This window comes from Perca flavescens, chromosome 17 (genome assembly GCF_004354835.1).
Source record: "Perca flavescens isolate YP-PL-M2 chromosome 17, PFLA_1.0, whole genome shotgun sequence".
Taxonomy (NCBI): domain Eukaryota; kingdom Metazoa; phylum Chordata; class Actinopteri; order Perciformes; family Percidae; genus Perca; species Perca flavescens.
In genome coordinates, this window is record NC_041347.1 from 1858198 (window position 1) to 1879877 (window position 21680).

Below are 21680 nucleotides of genomic sequence, written 5' to 3' on the forward strand. Positions count from 1 at the left end.
TTCTTTAAAGGTGCAATATGTAATATTGTGTGTAATACTGGCAGCTAGCGGTTAAAATAGTTACTGCACTGGCTATATTGACAGTCATAAAAGCCCGTGCTCACGCGGAGCTCTGTAACCAACTGACAGACACACTTTTTCGGCTTAAAATTACAGTATGAACCGCTAAAAACACAACAACCTCACTGTCCTCTCCACACGCCAGTCAGGCACACTTCCTCAGCTTAGAATTACAATACGAAACGCTAAAAATACCACTACCTTGCCGACGGAACACACTTCATTGGCTTAGAATTACGGCAACAATCGCTAAACACACTGCAAACTCACAGTCCTCTCTTTCCGATTTACAGCCCCCCTCTCGTGGTTTAAAATAACTCACCGTTGTCGGCTCCAGCCGCTGAAGAGGCTACACGCTGTAAACAGCCATGGGTTGCTTACCTGGTTCTCCCGGTAACGTTAGCAGTTAGCAGGGTTTGCATGGCGGCGTTAGCCAGGACCAGTCAGGAGCTTTACTGGCTATGTCTCAATTGTTTTTGCGAGTAACCAACTCGGGTACTCTAGCTATATAATTCAACGTGAGTACACAAATGTTGAAATGACAAAAAATGCCCATCCCTAGTAGCTGTGATAAATTAGCATGAAGCTAATGCTTACCTGTTCAGGAGAAAATAAGCCAACTCTGCGTCCTTTTGGGCTCTAAGCTGTCTCCATCTTTCAAATACATCTCCAATATTTACCAGGGGGTTGTTACGTCTCTGGTCACGCAACTGTTAGAAACATGCTGTTTTCTTTTTTTATGTCATGTAGAATCTATCTCCGTTGATCCTGTTCGTTTGTGTGCTGCTTTCATGGCTGTACTACCGTTACAGCTGTAGTGCGCTGGGTTTACGTTTTTACAGGTATATCTGGCAACCCGGCCTGCCTGTCAAACTGGGCCGTTGATAACAACACACAGATCAAAACATAAACATAAATTCCGTCACGGAATGTAAATTTCAAAAAGAAAAAATACTGACATTAGCATTGTTGTCAGAAAAGATAGTATTTCAGTTTAACATGTTTCCTTAATATCTGAGAAGACATTGGTGTCATTTTTGGATTTATTACAGTACAAATATTACATATTGGACCTTTAAATAAAAAAAAAAGAAGTGAAAGGTCACCGGAGGAGAGAGGACGCGAGGAAGCATAAGTTAGCATAATGAAAAGCACTCCCAGACGCTAGTGCACTAGCCTTAGCCCCTCGGCCTAACAGACTGGAGAGAAGCCATTTGATTGGGTGTCTCAGGTTGGTCAGTGAGTATGTTTACACTAATATTCCACTATAATACAGAATATGACAATATTCCGAATTTGATACAGGTCATGTAAACAGCTTATTCTGTTTGGATATTCCAAATAAGGCCTTTTATTTCGAAATCAGCATTTTCCGATTAAGATATGTGGGATGTGCTATAATCATTCGGGTTTTAGAAGCGTTCTTTGGACATGTATACAGCACATTCGGAATATGCGTCTCAATCAGGGTTTTTACCACAGTTTGCGAGAGTTTAAGGCCTCTTGCTTGTTTACGGCTTACGGTCAGTTCTGTGTTTTGTTGTGGTTGTTGTACACAAACCAACCAGCCAAAAGTTTGCAAGGCTGCAGTAGAGATGCATGGCCAATAGAAAAGCCCACATCTCTGGTCGGAAGGAGAGACACACCTACTTATGAGCATTAAGAAAGACTTGGATAACGACAGGTTTTTGGATATGTGCAAAAAAGACTCTTTTCAAGAATGCGGTTGAAGAAATGAAAGGGGGAGGCTGTGTCGAAACAAGTCCGCCACCAGTAGAAAACTTTGAAAAACTCCTAATCCTATCCTGTTTACAACTGCTTGTAAACAGGAATATTAGTGGACTTCCATTTTATTAGCCATGTAAACAGCTTAGTTGGAATATTGTGCTTTTTCGGAGTAAGGGCAGAAAACTTAATATTATGTGCATGTAAAAGTAGTAAGTGCCTTAATGGACAGGCTGAGTAGCATTTTAATTCTCTCTCTCCTCTCTTTTTTTGTATCTCTCATCTCTCCACTCTTTCCAAGAGCTGGAAAAGCCTTTAAACAAAGTTAGATCAGTTCCCCCGTTCAAACATTATTCATGAATATTAAAACGAGGAAGAGCAGAGATATGTGTACAGTGCATTTTGAAAAACAATCACGCGCTGATGGTTGTCAACGTGACTATCATTTATATTCACATTTGTTATTCGCAGTGCACTCCTCGTGTCCTCTAACTCAACTGATAAGGAGCTGCTCAGTATACAGAAGTAGAACCTCACCGTATCCTAAACAACCTTGATGATTCAATAGCACTTTTTGAACCTGTCTTTCCATTCTTGTATTATTGTCTTTTAGTCGAGGATAAGACAAAGCAGTCAGGTCTTGAAGGAAAACGCCTATGGAGACAGCCTTGGAGTGACATTCAGTGGTGGAATGTAACTAAGTACAATTACTCAAGTACTGTACTTAAAGTTCCAATATGTAATATATTTACTGTAATAAATCCAAAAATGACCCCAATGCGTCATCAGATATTAAGGAAACAGGCTAAGTTGAAATACTCTTTTCTGAGAACAATTCTAATGCCAGTATTTCCTCCTTTTGAAATTTCTGTTCCGTGAAGGAATTTCTGTTTGTGTTTTGGCCTGTGTGTTGTTATCAACTGTAGTTTCAACTCAGTTTGACAGCCAGGCCGGGTTATCAGATATAACCTTACATGTAAAAACGTAAACCCAGCGCGCTACAGCTGTAACGTTAGTACAGCCATGAAAGCAGCAAACAAACGAACGGGATCAACGGAGACAGTGGCGCAAAAAGTGGGTATGTGCTGTATGCGGCGCATAGGGGCGCAGCACCACGTATGCAGCGCATAGGGGCGCAGCACCATGGGGCAGGTACAGTAGTGAGTTGTCGTTTATGGATAAAGCAAAAAAGCTGTTGGGGGCTTAAAATAGAAAAAGAAAGAGGGAAAAGGAGATAGCATGTCAATGGATGCAACAGCAGTTAAATACGTGGATGGTGAAAGGCAACAGGATTTAAAGTGTGATGTCTGTGCTTGGAGGCTTGCAAATATTCATGTTAACAGACTAGCTAGCATTTGCTAACACAGGGAATGTAGCAGCCAAATGGGGGTTTACAGCTAGCTTAGAATATGCAAAACCGAGGTTGCTGAGCTGAAAACTGGCAAATGTAAAGTAAAATGTTCAGTACACAAATAGTGCAGACAGAGATGGAAAATATAACAATTAGCCTATGTCTGACAGCAGGACGTAGTAAACAAATCAGAGCGCAAATTTAAACATCCGCAACACATATGCTCAAATGCCATCAATGATGATTTATTTATTGTAATGAAAATACAGTACAAGAAAAAAGTGGGCTACAATAATGTGGTTGCCACGGGGCCAACCAGGGGTGATGATTAGGTGGCCAAGAGCAACTGTTAATGTTGAGCCGTATCTATATATACTGTATGTATCTACATATATACCATAATTATTTATAATTATGGTAGGCCTACAGTGGCTGATATACTTTAAAATAAACCTTTATTATTTAAAGCCCATACATGATGATGTCCGGCACACTTATTTATTTATTAATTCTTTTGTGGGGAGGGGGTGCCAAAATTGTTGCTGCATACCCCTCTGACACTGGGTAGTTGCGCCCCTGAACGGAGATAGATTCTACCTGACCTAAAAAAAACTTGGCATGTTTCTAACCGTTGCGTGACCAGAGACGTAAAACAAACCCCTGGGTAAATATTGGAGATGTATTTGAAAGATGGAGACAGCTTAGAGCCCAAAAGGACACAGAGTTGGCTAATTACCCCCTGAGCAGGTAATCATTAGCTTCAGGCTAATTTATCACGGCTACAAGGGATGGGTATTTTATGTAATTTCAACATTTGTGGACTCACATTGAATTATATAGTTATATTACCCAAGTTGGTTACTCGCAAAATCAATTGAGGCACAGCCAGTAAAGTGATCCCAACTGGTCCTGGCTAACGACACCATGCTAACCCTGCTAACGTTACAGGAGGACCAGGCAAGCGGGCCACGGCTGTTAACGTGTAAAATTAGCAGCCGTAGCCGACAACTGTGAGTTATTTTAAGCCAAGACAGGGTGCTGTAAATCGGGAAGAGAGGACCGTGAGTTTGCAGTGTGTTTAGCGATTCTTGCCATAATTCTTAGCTAATAAAGTGTGTTCAGTCGGGTGGCGAGGACGGCGAGGTAGTGTTATTTGTTTTATTTATTATTAAATACTTCTTCCACCACTGGAGACATTGGGGATGTTTTTGAGAAATGAGTGGCAGCTCTGAACATCTTTTTCTTTGAGTTACAGGAATATAATCAAGTCTGACAATTTTTCCAGGGAGACATACTGTACAGTGTATAGAAGCAAAAGTTCAGAGAAGTCAAATAAATAACTTGATGTGCCCTCTTTCCCCCTGTGTCAGGTCGGGGTCGTGCTGCACTACTCGTCTCTGTCAACCATGCTGTGGCTCGGGGTGACGGCCAGGAACATTTACAAACAGGTGACCAAGAATCCTCCACAGAGCCAAGATGGTGACCCGCCTCCCCCCTAAACAGCCCCCCCTGTTGAGGTAAGCACAAAATGTCCTCGCAACCCTCCTTAACCCTGACTGCCTCGAGACCGAAAAGTACATACACAGCTCTGTACAGTACTGTGTGTGGGCATATGTGTTTTTGAACACTCCTTTTTCGTACGTCACAAGCCAAAAAAAGATTTATATTTTTGTTTTATGTAAAATCTTAAAGGGAAACGCCACCGTTTGTTGAAATAGAGCTTATCGCGTTGGCCCATCCCTAGCTGTAGATAGGTGGGCCAACGCATTTTTTTGTGCATGCATTGTTTTAGTCCAGTGCAACACCGGCAGTGCCGCTGCTAGTTAGCTTAGCATAGTGAATGGAATCCTATGTTGCTGGTTAGCATGTTGTGAGTAAAAGTGAGCCAACAAAAGACAAAAAAACAACCTAATTACTTGCACTGAGACAAAAAATGCGTTGGCCCACCTATCTACAGCCAGGGTAGACCGTGATAAGCCCTATTTCAACAAACGGTGGCGTATTCCTTTAACCTAAAATAAATGGTTGGTACAAATGCCTCTAAACTGTACTTTTTTTTATTCACTTTCCACCACAGATTTTTGCCATATAAATATGGATCAGTTTTTCTTATTTCTAGATGCAAATCCTAAAATAAGTGTGGTTTAAGTGAAGTGAGTTAAGTGAGTCTCATCTTCGTGTGCAGGGGTGTGTGTTTGAGCGTATGCATAGTTTGTGTATTTATTTATTTTTTTAGGGGTTTTGCTGGCTCATGTTTCCTTTAGACGGCAACAATAGCTTAGATGAGTTATTGCATCGTTTATCTGCACAGACATCCACAGCTAGTTTGCATTCTGTCAAGCCTCTGGCTTTGTTCACTCTGTAGTGACATAACTGTCAGGTCTTCCTTTTTGTACCGTTTTGGCTCTCCTTGTGGATTTCTCCCACATTTACTCTTGTTAGGAAAATACATTTTTAATCTGAGTCACTGTCAGCCGTGAGAAAAGAAGTTTAGGTTTTGAACGGTAATGACTCCGTTAATGTGAAAATGAGAAATGCCAGCGATTAGAGGAGCCGAGTTAATTCCTTTTAATTAGTGACTTTTATGATCTGAGGCCTATATAGCTCAGACTCACCTGTTAAAGGTGATATTCAAGCAGCCAACTGCTGCTTAGCACCAATAACTCTGACAGAGACAACTGGTCCAAAACTCAGCTGCCCGTATTATCACCAGAACCCCAACAACTGAACACGTTACTCCACTTCTTAAACTACTGCACTGGCTCCCTGTCCAAATACCGTATTGACTTTAAGATTCTTCTTCTCACCTTCAAAGCCCTCCGTAATCTCGCTCCTCCATACCTCTCTGAACTCCTTCAGCCCTACACTCCATCCCGTACACTCTGATCCTCCTCTTCCTCATTGCTTTCCACTCCTTCTGCCCGCCTGTCCACAATGGGGTTCAGAGCCTTCAGCCATTCTGCTCCTCGCCTTTGGAACATCCGTACCACAGAGTCTCTACCCACTTTTAAAACTTCCCTCAAAACCCACCTTTTCCGAAAGGCCTACCCCACATGACTTCACTCTCCATCAAAATAATGGATAAATTGCTTTATTTTCATTTTCTGTCTCAGTCTTTTAAATGTGTTTGTTTTAATTTAATTATATTTGCCTTTTTAACTGTATTTTGCTTGTTTTAACTGTAAGGTGTCCTTGAGTGCTATGAAAGGCGCCCATAAAAAAAATGTATTATTATTACTGACAAGCATCTGTCTTAAGGTTTCTGTTTAACATCTTTGATCAGTCAATTAACTTAATTTGAGTTTAGTATAAATGTCTAAGTATTTCCTGTATTTCCTCACTGTGCTTGTAAGGGTCATTTAACTATTTTCTCATGAAATTTAAAAAAACAGTTTAACTGAAACAATTTAACTAAAGCAACAGTTGGTCAGAAGGTCGACGATGTTTCATACACGGGATTGTTCCGGTGCTGCCGCAGGTTCTGCCGGATGTCCCTCACCTTCCACTTACTTTGCGTTGGCATTCTAAACTCCTCCAAGCTAGAACCGACAACCAAATAATATTTATCTTTTTCTTTTAGCAAAATTCTCTTCACACACTCGACAGCCATTTTAATTCCAGAGCTCGCCTCCCTACGTGCACACGTTCCACCAAAACAAGTTCCTTTTCCGAGATTATTTTGCAGAGGCACCGACTCCACCGCTTAGTGCCGCCCAAGACCATTGTGATTTGTTTAAAGAAATGCCAATAAACCAGAGCACGTTTTTCTCCCATCCCGGAATGCTGTGTGGACTCGCCAGACCCTCTGCTGTGGAGGAAGGTCTGACAATGCGAAACTAATCAGAGGGAACTATAAAGAGCCAACAAGCAGCAGTTTTAATCTTATTACCATAAGCATTGCTATCACCATTATCTTTGGCTTTTTATGCTCTTGCCCAGTCAGTCCCAACCAGGTGTTTTTTTTCACTTTGTGACTGCTTTAATAGTAAGAAAATACAAATTAAGATATGACCCAAGTGAAGGAGTTCAAGTACCTTGGGGTTTTGTTCGCGAGTGAGGGGACAATGGAGCGGGAGATTGGTCGGAGAATCGGCGCAGCGGGTGCGGTATTGCATTCAATCTATCGCACCGTTGTGACGAAAAGAGAGCTGAGCCAGAAGGCAAAGCTCTCGATCTACCGGTCAGTTTTCGTTCCTACCCTCACCTATGGTCATGAAGGCTGGGTCATGACCGAAAGAACGAGATCCAGGGTACAAGCGGCCGAAATGGGTTTCCTCAGGAGGGTGGCTGGCATCTCCCTTAGAGATAGGGTGAGAAGCTCAGTCATCCGTGAGGAGCTCGGAGTAGAGCCGCTGCTCCTTTGCGTCGAAAGGAGCCAGTTGAGGTGGTTCGGGCATCTGGTAAGGATGCCCCCTGGGCGCCTCCCTAGGGAGGTGTTCCAGGCACGTCCAGCTGGGAGGAGGCCTCGGGGAAGACCCAGGACTAGGTGGAGGGATTATATCTCCAACCTGGCCTGGGAACGCCTCGGGATCCCCCAGTCGGAGCTGGTTAATGTGGCTCGGGAAAGGGAAGTTTGGGGTCCCCTGCTGGAGCTGCTCCCCCCGCGACCCGACACCGGATAAGCGGACGAAGATGGATGGATGGATGGATGGATGGATGGATAAAAAAACAAATCCACATATTGTGTTTAGAAGGAAAAAGTATATCCTAATAAGATTACAAATTGGTGTGCTACAGATCATAAATAGCCTAAATGTATTGTCATGGTAACCAGAAAGCTACCAGCCATGAAGTGTTGAGTGCACATTCCGCACCTCTCACCAACAGGAGTCAGCTGGAACACCGTATGCCTTGACATAGCATGACAACTAGTTAGCAAGCAAGCAGAGAGGTAAACATAGTTAGCTAAAAGTATTGGTAAACATGTGAAATAATTAGCTTCATCTAAAGGTTGAACAGTTATGTAATTACTAAAATTAATAAACTGGTGACATTGCTCCCTAAAAGTAATGTGTAAACAGTCAGGGCAAAAATAGCTAAAAGTAAGCAGTATACAGTGAGGAAAATAAGTATTTGAACACCCTGCTATTTTGCAAGTTCTCCCACTTGGAAATCATGGAGGGGTCTGAAATTGTCATCGTAGGTGCATGTCCTCTGTGAGAGACATAAAATAAATAATCCAGAAATCACAATGTATGATTTTTTAACTATTTATTTGTATGATACAGCTGCAAATAAGTATTTGACCACCTGAGAAAATCAATGTTAATATTTGGCACAGTAGCCTTTGTTTGCAATTACAGAGGTCAAACGTTTCCTGTAGTTTTTCACCAGGTTTGCACACACTGCAGGAGGGATTTTGGCCCACTCCTCCACACAGATCTTCTCTAGATCAGTCAGGTTTCTGGGCTGTCGCTGAGAAACACGGAGTTTGAGCTCCCTCCAAAGATTCTCTATTGGGTTTAGGTCTGGAGACTGGCTAGGCCACGCCAGAACCTTGATATGCTTCTTACAGAGCCACTCCTTGGTGCTTCGGGTCATTGTCATGTTGGAAGACCCAGCCTCGACCCATCTTCAATGCTCTAACTGAGGGAAGGAGGTTGTTACCCAAAATCTCGCGATACATGGCCCTGGTCATCCTCTCCTTAAAGGTGCAATATGTAATATTGTGTGTAATACTGGCAGCTAGTGGTTAAAATAGTTACTGCACTACCAATTCAAAATACTGGAGAGTTGTTTCCCCCGCCCCCTCCTGCCCAGACTGGAAGTTCACGGGGGTTGCCAGGCTGAGACCGCAGCATTCACAACAATGTTGCTAGACGCTTTTCTCACGTAGCCAGACGTTACTCCACAGCACAGCAGAGTACCTAACGTTAGAAGCTGGCTATATTGACAGTCATAAAAGCCCGTGCTCACGGGAGCTCTGTAACCAACTGACAGACACACTTTTTCGGCTTAAAAATTACAGTATGAACCGCTAAAAACACAACAACCTCACTGTCCTCTCCACACGCCAGTCAGGCACACTTCCTCGGCTTAGAATTACAATACGAAACGCTAAAAATACCACTACCTTGCCGACGGAACACACTTCATTGGCTTAGAATTACGGCAACAATCGCTAAACACACTGCAAACTCACAGTCCTCTCTTTCCGATTTACAGCCCCCCTCTCGTGGCTTAAAATAACTCACCGTTGTCGGCTCCAGCCGCTGAAGAGGCTACACGTTGTAAACAGCCATGGGTTGCTTACCTGGTCCTCCCGGGAACGTTAACAGTTAGCACGATTAACATGGCGGCGTTAGCCAGGACCAGTCGGGATCACTTTACTGGCTATGTCTCAATTGTTTTTGCGAGTAACCAACTCGGGTACTCTAGCTATAGAATTCAATGTGAGTACACAAATGTTGAAATGACAAAAAATGCCCGTCCCTAGTAGCTGTGATAAATTAGCATGAAGCTAATGCTTACCTGTTCAAGAGAAAATAAGCCAACTCTGCGTCCTTTTGGGATTTAAGCTGTCTCCATCTTTCAAATACATCTCCAATATTTACCAGGGGGTTGTTACGTCTCTGGTCACGCAACTGTTAGAAACATGCTGTTTTCTTTTTTTATGTCATGTAGAATCTATCTCCGTTGATCCTGTTCGTTTGTTTGCTGTTTTCATGGCTGTACTACCGTTACAGCTGTAGCGCGCTGGGTTTACGTTTTTACAGGTATATCTGGCAACCCGGCCTGCCTGTCAAACTGAGCCGTTGATAACAACACACAGACCAAAACATAAACATAAATTCCGTCACAGAATGTAAATTTCAAAAAGAAAAAATACTGAAATTAGCATTGTTGTCAGAAAAGATAGTATTTCAGTTTAACATGTTTCCTTAATATCTGATGAGGCATTGGTGTCATTTTTGGATTTATTACAGTACAAATATTACATATTGGACCTTTAATACAGTGCCGTCGCCCTGTCCCATGTGCAGAAAAACACCCCTAAAGCATGATGCTACCACCCCCATGCTTCACAGTAGGGATGGTGTTCTTGGGATGGTACTCATCATTCTTCTTCCTCCAAACACGGTTAGTGGAATTATGACCAAAAAGTTCTATTTTGGTCTCATCTGACCACATGACTTTCTCCCATGACTCCTCTGGATCATCCAAATGGTCATTGGCAAACTTAAGACGGGCCTTGACATGTGCTGGTTTAAGCAGGGGAACCTTCCGTGCCATGCATGATTTCAAACCATGACGTCTTAGTGTATTACCAACAGTAACCTTGGAAACTGTGGTCCCAGCTCTTTTCAGGTCATTGACCAGCTCCTCCCGTGTAGTTCTGGGCTGATTTCTCACCTTTCTTAGGATCATTGAGACCTCACGAGGAGAGATCTTGCATGGAGCTCCAGTCCGAGGGAGATTGACAGTCATGTTTAGCTTCTTCCATTTTCTAATGATTGCTCCAACAGTGGACCTTTTTTCACCAAGCTGCTTGGCAATTTCCCCGTAGCCCTTTCCAGCCTTGTGGAGATGTACAATTTTGTCTCTAGTGTCTTTGGACAGCTCTTTGGTCTTGACCATGTTAGTAGTTGGATTCTTACTGATTGTATGGGGTGGACAGGCGTCTTTATGCAGCTAACGACCTCAAACAGGTGCATCTAATTTAGGATAATAAATGGAGTGGAGGTGGACATTTTAAAGGCAGACGAACAGGTCTTTGAGGGTCAGAATTTTAGCTGATAGACAGGTGTTCAAATACTTATTTGCAGCTGTATCATACAAATAAATAGTTAAAAAATCATACATTGTGATTTCTGGATTTTTTTTTTTAGATTATGTCTCTCACAGTGGACATGCACCTACGATGACATTTTCAGACCCCTCCATGATTTCCAAGTGGGAGAACTTGCAAAATAGCAGGGTGTTCAAATACTTATTTTCCTCACTGTATATAAATAAGTTAGCTTAAAGTAATGGCTAGGCCTAAACGCTGTTTGCTAAAAGTATAGGCTAATGGATAAACACTTATAGTAGTTCACTAAAAGTAATTAATAAATTGTTGAAATAGAGAGCTAAAAGTAACTTAATAACAGTTGAAATAATTAGAGATAAACCTAATGGATGACCACTGTTAGCTACAACTATAAGTAATGGACAAAGGGAAATGTCCAGCTTCAGCCACTCCAAGTGGAAGTAGTAGGCATGCAAACTTGACCAAACCAACCTAAACATTGACAAATCAATTGCATGGAAGAAATATTGTAAAATGATCTTCTTTTATGTTGTGTTACTTAACATCCACTATGAAATCAACTGCAATGACCAGCTTTGGAACATGACAGGTGGCATTGAGTTGCTCATCTGATAGGGATGTGGGGGTACATCGGACAGAAAAGGTTAGGAACCACTGCTCTAGCCGATGTATATTTTTTGTAGTTTTAGAAACCTCAGATTCTGCAGTTCTCCCATAGGTATAGATACACATTCTTGCAGGCAGGACAATGTCTGGAATAGCTGGTGTGTTGTTTAGTAAATGTTTTGGCTCAGTTATTCTGTTTGAGGCTCCCTGCTGCTCTTTAAGGAAAAAAGAATGGAGGGCAGATGAATGCCAAGGGGAGAAGGAAGGTCGAAGAAGCGAACGACCTAAAACAACCTGTTACTATGGCATCCCCGCCCCCGTGCTATAAATAATTACCTCAATCACCCGGGAGGCAGCCGAGCCAGGAGCCTTATCACAAATCTAAATGCATTTAGCTTTTTGACCCATTAAATTCCTATTCGCTTAGACACACGCATCCGAATGAATTTCTGCGTTTTGTGATTTCTTATATTCTCTTTTCCACTCATTCTCCACTTCATTCCTTTTCTGCTTACTCACGACGTTTGGCATGTTTAAGAAGATCAGCTTTTGGACACACCCGGTGCTCGTCCTCTGCGGTGAGAAGGTGCTGCGTGAGCTCGTCTGCACGTCGCAACTGTGCTGCAGAGCTGAACTCCAGGAGCTCCAACGAGAAAGCCTTTTAAGGGAAGGTTTGAGAGCAGACATACGGAGGCAAACAGAGGGTGCACCGTAACAAATGCCTGTTTGTCATTTAATCTTGTATTCGGTTTTGGAGTGTCATTTCCTCAAAGCTGTCGGAATATATCAAGTGCCGTTTCGGTTGCTTGAATTTTTCTTGAACCTTGTGAAATATTTTGTAGACGATCTAGCCGAATGACCCCACACAATAAAATGATTTGGAATGGCACTGGATATGAACCCTACTGGGAACAACTCACTATTTGCTTTTAGACTTGCTTTCTATGGGGTGTTTTAGAGGATTATTGGGACACGTAGAACTCACACGGACATTTATCACCCATACACCTGAAACTAATATCTATAAAAATCTATAAATGAGCAGTGTTATATATTTCAACTGGAATCTGCTCAGTAATGTATTCCTGACTGAAAGTCACTGAGGATAAGGATCCCCCCTCAACACTAAGCAGCACTTTCCTCGCAAACAAATCCTCAGACACCTGCGTGATTGGGGGTTTTAATATGGAACCTTCTCGAGCCTCTCCCATCATGCACCGCTTGTGAATGAGATAATTTGTCTGGAGGGGATCGTGTGGCGCGGCAGCCGAGTTGATCCACAGTGATTGACTGTAATGCTCCCCGTCAGACAGGCTCATGGAATGAGACTTAGCAGCTGGAGACAAATCAATTTCTCCTCTGAGCATTCCCACCCCCCCTCACCCCCAGCAACCGCCCTTTTCCTCCTCATCTACCTCGTTGCCTGTCCCTTCACTCCTGACAGCATCTGAAGGCATACCCAGCAGACCATCACACTGACCTATGTCAGAAATCTGCTACACTGTTGTTGGACCACACACCTTAAACGCCTTCGTGCATGCTATTGCAGTTTTTGGCCGATTTTTACACACTGAAAGTGAGTCGTTAGACAAAAGCATCAAAACCTTAACCTTTTGTAACCATGCCAAACACAAAGGCACCAAAAATACAAACACGTTTTCTGCTTTGCACTTCGTTTGCAGTTCTGCAACACACTTCTTCATTGAAATGCAAGTATATGTTCTGTACTGACACAATATTTCACAGAAGCCTGTATGAAAAAATAGGTATTAGGTAGTACAAAGTACTAAAGAGAGCAGTGTTGTGTATAAAGTACATCAGTGTGTTGCTGCTGCTTTGAAAGAGTAATTCAAGTGGTGCATGTGTGTATCATTTTGTTGCAAAAATACCATTTTTGAAAAGGGATTGTTAGATTTTGACTGCAGAGTTTCATATTGACATAGAAGTGAGATATTTATCTCCAAGTGTTATATTATATTGTGTGAAGAGTTTTGACACAATGAGCCACATTCCGCACCACGTGTGTGTAACCAGTCGGCAAAAACTGTAACTGACAGTCATCTGCTGTGATGGGTGCAGATCATTCCTCTAAAGCAACACTTCACTTTAAAAGAACATTTATCTCCAACATCTATTGAATTTCACCATCAGCATTTCTCCCCAGCTGCCAATATTAAGAATCCAAACAGGCAAATTCACTTCTTAAAAAGCACAGTCTGAGACAGAATAAAGTGACGTCAAATACTGTAGATATGCTTTTCTCTGGTTGGGATGTTTTAGAAAAGCTATTCTTAGCTGTCATAAAGGGAAATGGCTAGTATGAGTGACTGGTGATGCATGAACTATGAGATATGTGTATTAAAAAATGAAATGGTCCACTGAGGTAGAATATCTCTCTGAAATCACAAAATGACCCAATACCACTGGAAAGAAGAACATGAAATGAATATACTAGACTGTTACACGTTGCAGTTTTAAAGCAATAGCAGACACTTTCGGAAATATGCCGGTTACATGCTGCCAGTCCAACATGCCGCCACTCCGACATGCCGCTTTTCCGACATGTTGGGGGGGACCATCTAAGTTGGCTCTATGCACAAGGGTAACAATACAGTATCTGCCCGGCCAAGAAATGGGTGGGACATTGCCCCTAAATAAACCACAAGCTGAAATGTATTGTTATGGATTAAATGCAATATAATGTGTTAGTGATCTTGTGAAGAGTTGATACCTTTGGACATTTTGCTAGCCCCTGCTTCCAATGTTTATGCTAAGATTAGCTAACATCTGCTGGTGCTAGCTTCTTATGTAAAGGCAGTGGTATCGATATTCCTATTTAACTCTAGAGATTTTTGAAGCATTCTGGTGTGTAGTCCGATTAGTGACCAATCACATTTGAGTGAGCTTTGGTTGCATGCAGGTGGTCATTCCGTGTGGAGAGCAAAAGAGGTGTAACGCATTGGCCGAAATGTAATGTCGCAATCTCGGAACCCGTCGGCTATCGCCTAACAACAATTTAGCTTTGTATTAGCTCCTTACAGTATGTGCATTCATATGTAGATACATGTTTGTAGATATCTGCTGGTATCTGTTTGTAGTCTCTTAACTTCAACTCTATTCTTGCATCTCAAGTTACTAATCGGACCAGGCACACAGAAGAGGAAGTTTTGCCCCCAGATTACCACTGGCTACACTGAAAATCCCGAAATATTGTCCGGAGCCCCCAGAAGCTAAATCGTTGGGTTCCGAGATTGACTCTCTGCAATTAAGCGATATTCGTTTATCTGTGTTTTTTGCCCCCAACGGTCCCTTCCAGGCATTTTAATAATATTATTTTTAACTGATAGTATTAATCGGTCAAAATCAGTCAATATTAACATCCCTGGCCTATATACATTACTGTTGCATACCCATAAGCCTTTGCCCTGAGCTGGCGCTATATGACCATCCGTTGTCCCCAGCTGTGCTATGTATATCCTAGACCGGGTCCATAGAGAGGACAGCTCATAGTCCCAAAAACAGAGGACAGTGCTTAAGCAGAGGAACACGGATGGGAGGGAGTCACTGTAGCTGCTGGCTAAAAGGCACTTCAGGGTCTATTTATATCAGATGGTTGCTGTTCCTAAACTCACTCCAAAGCACAACTCTGCATACACAGCCATTTTATTTGAAGCCTCTTTTTTTTTTTTTTTTTTTCTCTCTCAATAGAATGGCCAACAAAAATGTATGTCAAAGTGTGCAAGACTTTTGTGTGTGTGTGTGTGTGTGTGTGTGTGTGTGTGTGCGTGTGCGTGTGCGTGTGCGTGTGTGTGTGTGCGCGCGTTGGAAAGAATTTTGATGTGAAGGAGCACCTTTTTTGCATAAAAGCAGCACAGCATGTAGACATGTCATCAAACATGCTATACATTTTTTGCACGCACTCTACATGTGTTTTGCTGGTCACAGGCCTGCGGGAAACACAAGCAGGGGATAAAGGGCCATGAGGCTCCTAAAGCACAGGGTGCTTTAACATCCACTACTTCTTCTCATGTATGCTTATCTGGCTGAAGGCTGTGTAAATGGCTTTCTGTTGGAGGAGAGTCCCCCAGGGGGAACCGTTCCACTCACAGACAGTGACAGGCCGGTAATCCCCCCCTTCCACGCCACCCCTCCATCCACCTAACCAGCCCTCGCCAAACCAGCCCAGACAAACATCTTGATTGTAATTGAATTTTTGGGCCAGGTGCTTTGTGACAGAGGACAGATTGGGTGAGAGAGAGAGAGAGCGAGAGAGACCTGAGAGAAAAGGGAGGAAACCGAGGATGAAGATGGTGGAAGATGGAGTGGTGTAAAGGTTAGAGCAGTGACAGAGGTTGAAATTGAATTGGAAGAAAGAGGAAATAGCAAAGTGTTATATAGGAAAGTGGATGACAGTGCAGAGAGAGGGGACAAGGACAGCTGCGGGGGATTAACTTTGTTCCTGCGCTGAATTCTTAAAGCTCATGATATGTATTCTGTGACGCAAGTGCACTGTTCAGATACTTGCCTCCATCTGGAGAATTAAAAAGTACATTCACTAGGCGGCAGACATCCAAGTTTGCACTACAGTACGTAAGAATGACAACTCACGGCGATACCCGAGGGGCTTACAATAGTGTCATGTTAAGAACATATTAAGACATATTGATGCGGGGGCCGCATTTTTTCAAATACGCCGCACTTTTGCCGCATGTTCCATCGCATTTTTTAAGAAAACATGGCGCATAATCAAGGATTTCTGCCCTCAACAATCACAAAAAAAACTCTTTCTGGAAGGACTGACATTTTTGCAGAGGCAGTTTAGAACCGAGATGCCCCAACTCAGAGTATTTTCCTGTATCTGTGTCACGTGGGTTTCGCCATTGATTCCAATGGGAGAAGTGAACACAGATTATGACGCTTCTTTGGCCCCACAAAAGTCACCAAAGTAAATATTGGACCCATTTTTTTCACAAGCCACACATTTCCGGAACATTCTGACACTAAAATGGCATTTTTCAGACAGACGTATCAGAAGAAAATTAACTTTGGTTGAGACATGTTCCCGTCTCAGGAACAAACTCTCGCGAGATCTGGCAACACAGGATGTACCAGTCAAACAACTGGACACACTTTCTCTTTAACTTGAATGGGAACGCGTGTACGAACTTTTGACTGATCCTGTGTAAGCTAACGTCATCTAACATTCGCCCCAAACAAAACAAATTTTCGTGATGCTAAATACGTATGTCATGCCTGTTTAGGAGACAGGTAGTGTGTACCGTTTCATACCATTGGCATGTAATCTTTAGTTATAGAGAATCTTTGATATGTGTTTCTCTTCAAAACTCTCTGTCATTGTTATTGTCATTAGTTCACAGTCTGCTGCTGACCTTAACTTCGCATTCTGATACACTGCCCTTGCTTTTCATGCGTTTAATTGCATCTTGCATTGTTGTCTGAAGATGCTCACAACTAACACTCTGGAGGAACGTATTGTATAATAGGCCGAGAAGCATTCATCCAAATGTGTAGTAAAAGCAAGTGTAAGGGCAATTCACCGCGTTTGCATTTTTTAAAGCAGTTGGTACACAGCACACAACAGATAAGCTTCCAATTTATCACATGCAACAATCCACACTGAATCTGATAGATCTGGTAACTGATTATCAAACTGACTACAGTCCCTGACGGTCAGCGCAGCGGTGAGTGAGCTCAGGTTTTCTTTTTTCCCCAACATTAACCAATGAAGGCCTTTTGATATATTACTACACAGCAAATGCTTCAAAGTAATTGGCCAATCGCTCACCTGCTGATCTTGATCAGACATATCCTCACACATCTCGTCTAGTTATCGGTTAGGTATTAGATGACGGTTTAAGAAACGCCTTACTCATAATCAAGGCCGCAGTCAGTTTTGGACTGAGGATGGTGGTGCTTATGCTCCACTGACTTCTTTGTCTGCGTCTGATGGCAATTCCCAGTAAGCGTGTGTTCACACCAAGCATGATTGCAACCGTTTATAAAGTCTTTAATATGGGCAGAGGAGAGCATTGCTATTGAAACCTGTCTCGGAAATTCTCCCATAATGGAGATGGATTTCCCAATGAGAGAACTGTCTTCCAAGAGTTTATTGAAACATTCAGTCAATTGTTTGCAAATGGACCTCTGAGCTTGTAGAGCCGAGAGATGCTGTATGAGCTTCCATCGTTTTTGTTCATACAGCGTCACTACCGTCTTTCAATTGCTGAACAGAATTACTCATGTTCATTCTTAGATGTTTCTTTCTTCTCTAGGCCACTATCTGCCAAGAATTAAAAGTCAAAGGCCACATCTTCGCTTTCAATAACATTTAAGAGCAACATTTCACCTCTTTGGGAACCGAAGAGTTGAACTTTTTCACACGAGAAGCAGAAATGACAAAGGAACACACTGTGCAATAAGGGCATAACTTTCTTTCTTAGATTATTTTGTGCGCTTTTTATGGCCTTTAATTGACATGATAGCTTGAGGACAAGAAAGGGCAGACGACATGCAATAAAAAGGGCTGCGGGTCAAGGTTTCAACCCGTACCGCTGCCCAGGACTCAGCCTACATGGGGCGCACACTCTACTGGGTGAGCTACAGGTCGCCTCAGAGCATGACTTTCTATGACAAACCACAACTACTTACTTAAAAATGTTTGCGTGCTTGTCATTCAAGATCACTGCAAAATATTCCAAACTGAACTCAAAATGAAAGTTTCTAGCAGCACAAGTTGATTCATGTTGACATCTGACTGCGAGACACCTGTGATGCTCTGCGAGCCAAGCGGAATTTAAATTCGGCGTTTCCTTCTGCTCGAAATCCAGGTTTCTCTTCACGTCTCCTGAGCTGTTATGTATGTAACAGCAGATGCCGTAATTTGCAGCAAGGAGTGCTGACGAGTCAATCCCGCTTGCATCGACAGGAAACAGATTTGTTTTCGGAGTAAAATTCACACTTTGGGTTTGTGGCAAAGAAAAACAAACAGCGGGTGTGATCGCACCAGTAGAGTGTGATCACAAACACGTTGACAAGCTCTAACGTCATATTTGAGGGGTTGGGGGGGGGGGAGGATAGCTCACAATATGTTCTCGTGCCCATTCCTCAGTGTCATTGTTTGTCCGTTGTGAGCTTTACTCACTGCACAAGTCTATAATCTGATCTGTCTGTTTGGATCATCTTGAACTTGTGTGTCTAAAACTATTTCTCAGTCATATTTTGACACTTTGCTGCTGTAATCCAGATGTGCGATAGGGGATTTGTAAAGCGCCTTTTCACGCAAAACGTTCTCATCGTTTATTATTCTCTCTCTGCCTCTGTTTGTCCCTCTATCACCTCACAGATTTTATTTAGTCAGCGGTGGAGTGCCTCTCATCATCTGCGGGGTCACGGCAGCCGTCAATATAGACAACTATGGCAGCGGGGAGCAAGCGCCGTAGTAAGTCCTAGAATTGCTTCTGCTCTCAATGTTGAATTACACACTGTGTTGGTGCTTTTCAAAAGTTGCATGTGTGTATGCAGAAAATGTGGTTAAAAATAAGTACTGTTTGCACTGTGTACATGCTCAAGGGTAATTTACTTTGTTTGTCTCAACCTGGACCCTATTTTCCAATGCATTAGTGAGTGAGAACAGCAGCCACGAACTGAGCTGCAATGTAATCCTATAGGGCAAATGTGCATTGTCTATTTTGCTGTTTTTACAACTGATAGGCGCATATTGTTATTCTAAGTGTTTTACAACAAATTATGGAAAGGAACCATACAGGGATAGACATTTTGTTAAAGAGAGGTTTTGTAAAACCAGAAACAGACACAAAATCGCTATTGCCAAACCCACCAGACTCAATACTTTTAGCGGGTATAGAGCCAGCATATTTCCACATGTAAATGGGTAAATGATGTTTTATTTCAACCAAACCAGTGGAAAGGAGAACCTTATTTCATTTTTTCTGTCGACTTTGAACAAAGTATGTGTTTTACGATGATGACATGACCGTTTATTTAAATAGAGTCTGGTGGGTTTGGAGGAAGCGATTTCGGGGATGTTTCATGTTATACAAAAAGAATCTTACTCTTTAACAGAAAAGTCTTTAGAACAACGGAAATTGAAGGTGCGCAATTGCCTAATAACAACTTACCCTGTGGCTTGTTTCGCTGCTGCTGACTGCAGTTAATTCTGGACCAATTTCAGAGACCGACAAAAACAGAGGGGGGGAGGTCCCGGTTAAAAAAATAAAACAAAGAATTAACCATTTCAAGCTAAGGGTTTCATTGGAAACAACTGATAGAGTTAATATCATTTAGTATTTTAGTTCATGAACATAAATCAAAGTATTAAAATGCACCGGTGTTAATGTGTGTTGCAGCTGCTGGATGGCGTGGGAGCCCAGCCTGGGGGCCTTCTTTGGCCCCGTGGCCCTCATCGCTGTGGTGACGTGCATCTACTTCCTCTGCACCTTCATCCAGCTGCGGCGACGCCCCGAAAAGAAGTACGAGCTCAAGCAGCTGACGGAGGAGCAGCAGAGGCTGGCCGCCGTCGACGCGCCCACCCACTGCCACCAGGGAGCCGAGCCCGGAGCCCTGGCCGCCCCGCCCGGTGGGGGCCACTGCCCCGCCGGCTGCCCGGGGGTTCCCATCAACCCCGCGCTGCTGGCCAACGAGCACTCCTTCAAGGCTCAGCTACGAACGGCGGCCTTCACCCTTTTCCTGTTCCTGGCCACCTGGACCTTCGGGGCGCTGGCTGTGTCCCAGGGCCACTTCCTGGACATGATCTTTAGCTGCCTGTACGGTGCCTTCTCCGTCACCCTCGGCCTCTTCATCCTCATCCATCACTGTGCCAAGCGGGACGACGTCTGGCATTGCTGGTGTTCCTGTTGTCCCGGACGACGACAGGCCGACGCCTGTTCCGGCGCCCACGTGCCTGCTCAGGCGCGGCCCAAAGTCAACGTGAACGGAGACACCCCCGGGCACGGCCACAGTCACGGCCAGTGCCACCACGACTCGCCGTGTCAGGGTAAAGCGCTGACGAGCTGCGGCCACGGCAGTTTGGGTCGCTGTAAACACGCCGCCCTCCCGTCCTCGCATAATCACGTGGCGTGTCTGGCGCCGGTGATGCCGTGCTGCGCCGCGCTACATAGCCAGCAGCTGATGGAGGAGGAGCCCGCGGCGACACACGTGCTGCTACACGCCGACCCGGAGGGTTACCGGCCGGGGATCCAGTTGCACCCCTGCCTAAAGAGCAGCACCAGGACTAAAGCCCGTCACTTCAGCCGCCGGGCCGGCGCCGCTGCTTGCGGAGCGGCGAGCGAGAGGGAGTACGCCTATCACATCCCCTCCAGCGTGGACGGAGGCAGCGTGCACAGCTCACACACTGACAGCCCCCACAGCACACACGAGCGTCACGCCCACGTCTGTCCACATCTGGCCCACGAAGGCCACCAGGACGGGCATCACACATGCCACGCCGTGGCAGCTACGACGCACGCGGCCCTGGCGTGCCACAATCCCTGCCACAGGCACATCTGCTGCACCAAGGCAGACCTTTTCCCCTCTCTGTGCCCGGCAGAGGCGGGCGACACGGGCGTTTTCCTGTGCGGCTGCGGCAAAGTTGCCGAGCAGGACCCGATGGCAACACATCACCACCTGGAGATGCACGCCCCGCGCAGACAATCCTACCCTCAGAACCCGCCCAATCAGAATGGGATTCTAAAGGGGGGGCTGCACGAAGGACTCCTGTACACCTCGGACAGCACAGGGAATATACGCACCGGACCCTGGAAGAATGAAACTACTGTGTAGTGTGGGGGGGGGGGCACCTCCTCGTCTCGTCCCGCCAAAAATAAACCCTCGCCTCCCTTTCTAGAATAAAAAACAAAATGAATTGAACAACATTTTGAACATCACAATCAGCGTGGGATATTTTTATTTCAATGTCCTCATGTTTTTATGTGTGCTGTTTTACTGTACAGAAATGGAAATGCTCCCCGAAGAGCGTCCATACACAGAACCGAATCTCCTCCATCAAGAAGAATTTATGAAACGTGTGTCACATCATACCATCAGATGTAATTGAAGGTATTTCCACTGTTCCATATTACTACATCCCTCTCTCTCTCTCTCTCTCTCTCTCTCTCTCTCTCTCTCTCTATCTATCTCTATCTCTCTATA

The 21680-nt window shown here is 43.9% G+C and overlaps 1 protein-coding gene across 1 annotated transcript in view; it reads left to right on the forward strand.

Moving 5' to 3' along the window:
- adgra1b (adhesion G protein-coupled receptor A1b) overlaps positions 1-21629 on the forward strand; it is a 223123-nt gene extending 201494 nt beyond the window's left edge. The window contains 4 exon segments of the mRNA XM_028604301.1: positions 4507-4628; positions 4630-4653; positions 18856-18951; positions 19880-21629. Coding sequence (XP_028460102.1) covers positions 4507-4628; positions 4630-4653; positions 18856-18951; positions 19880-21311 — 1674 coding nt within the window. The 3' untranslated portion in view covers positions 21312-21629.
- The last annotated feature ends 51 nt before the right edge of the window (positions 21630-21680 follow it).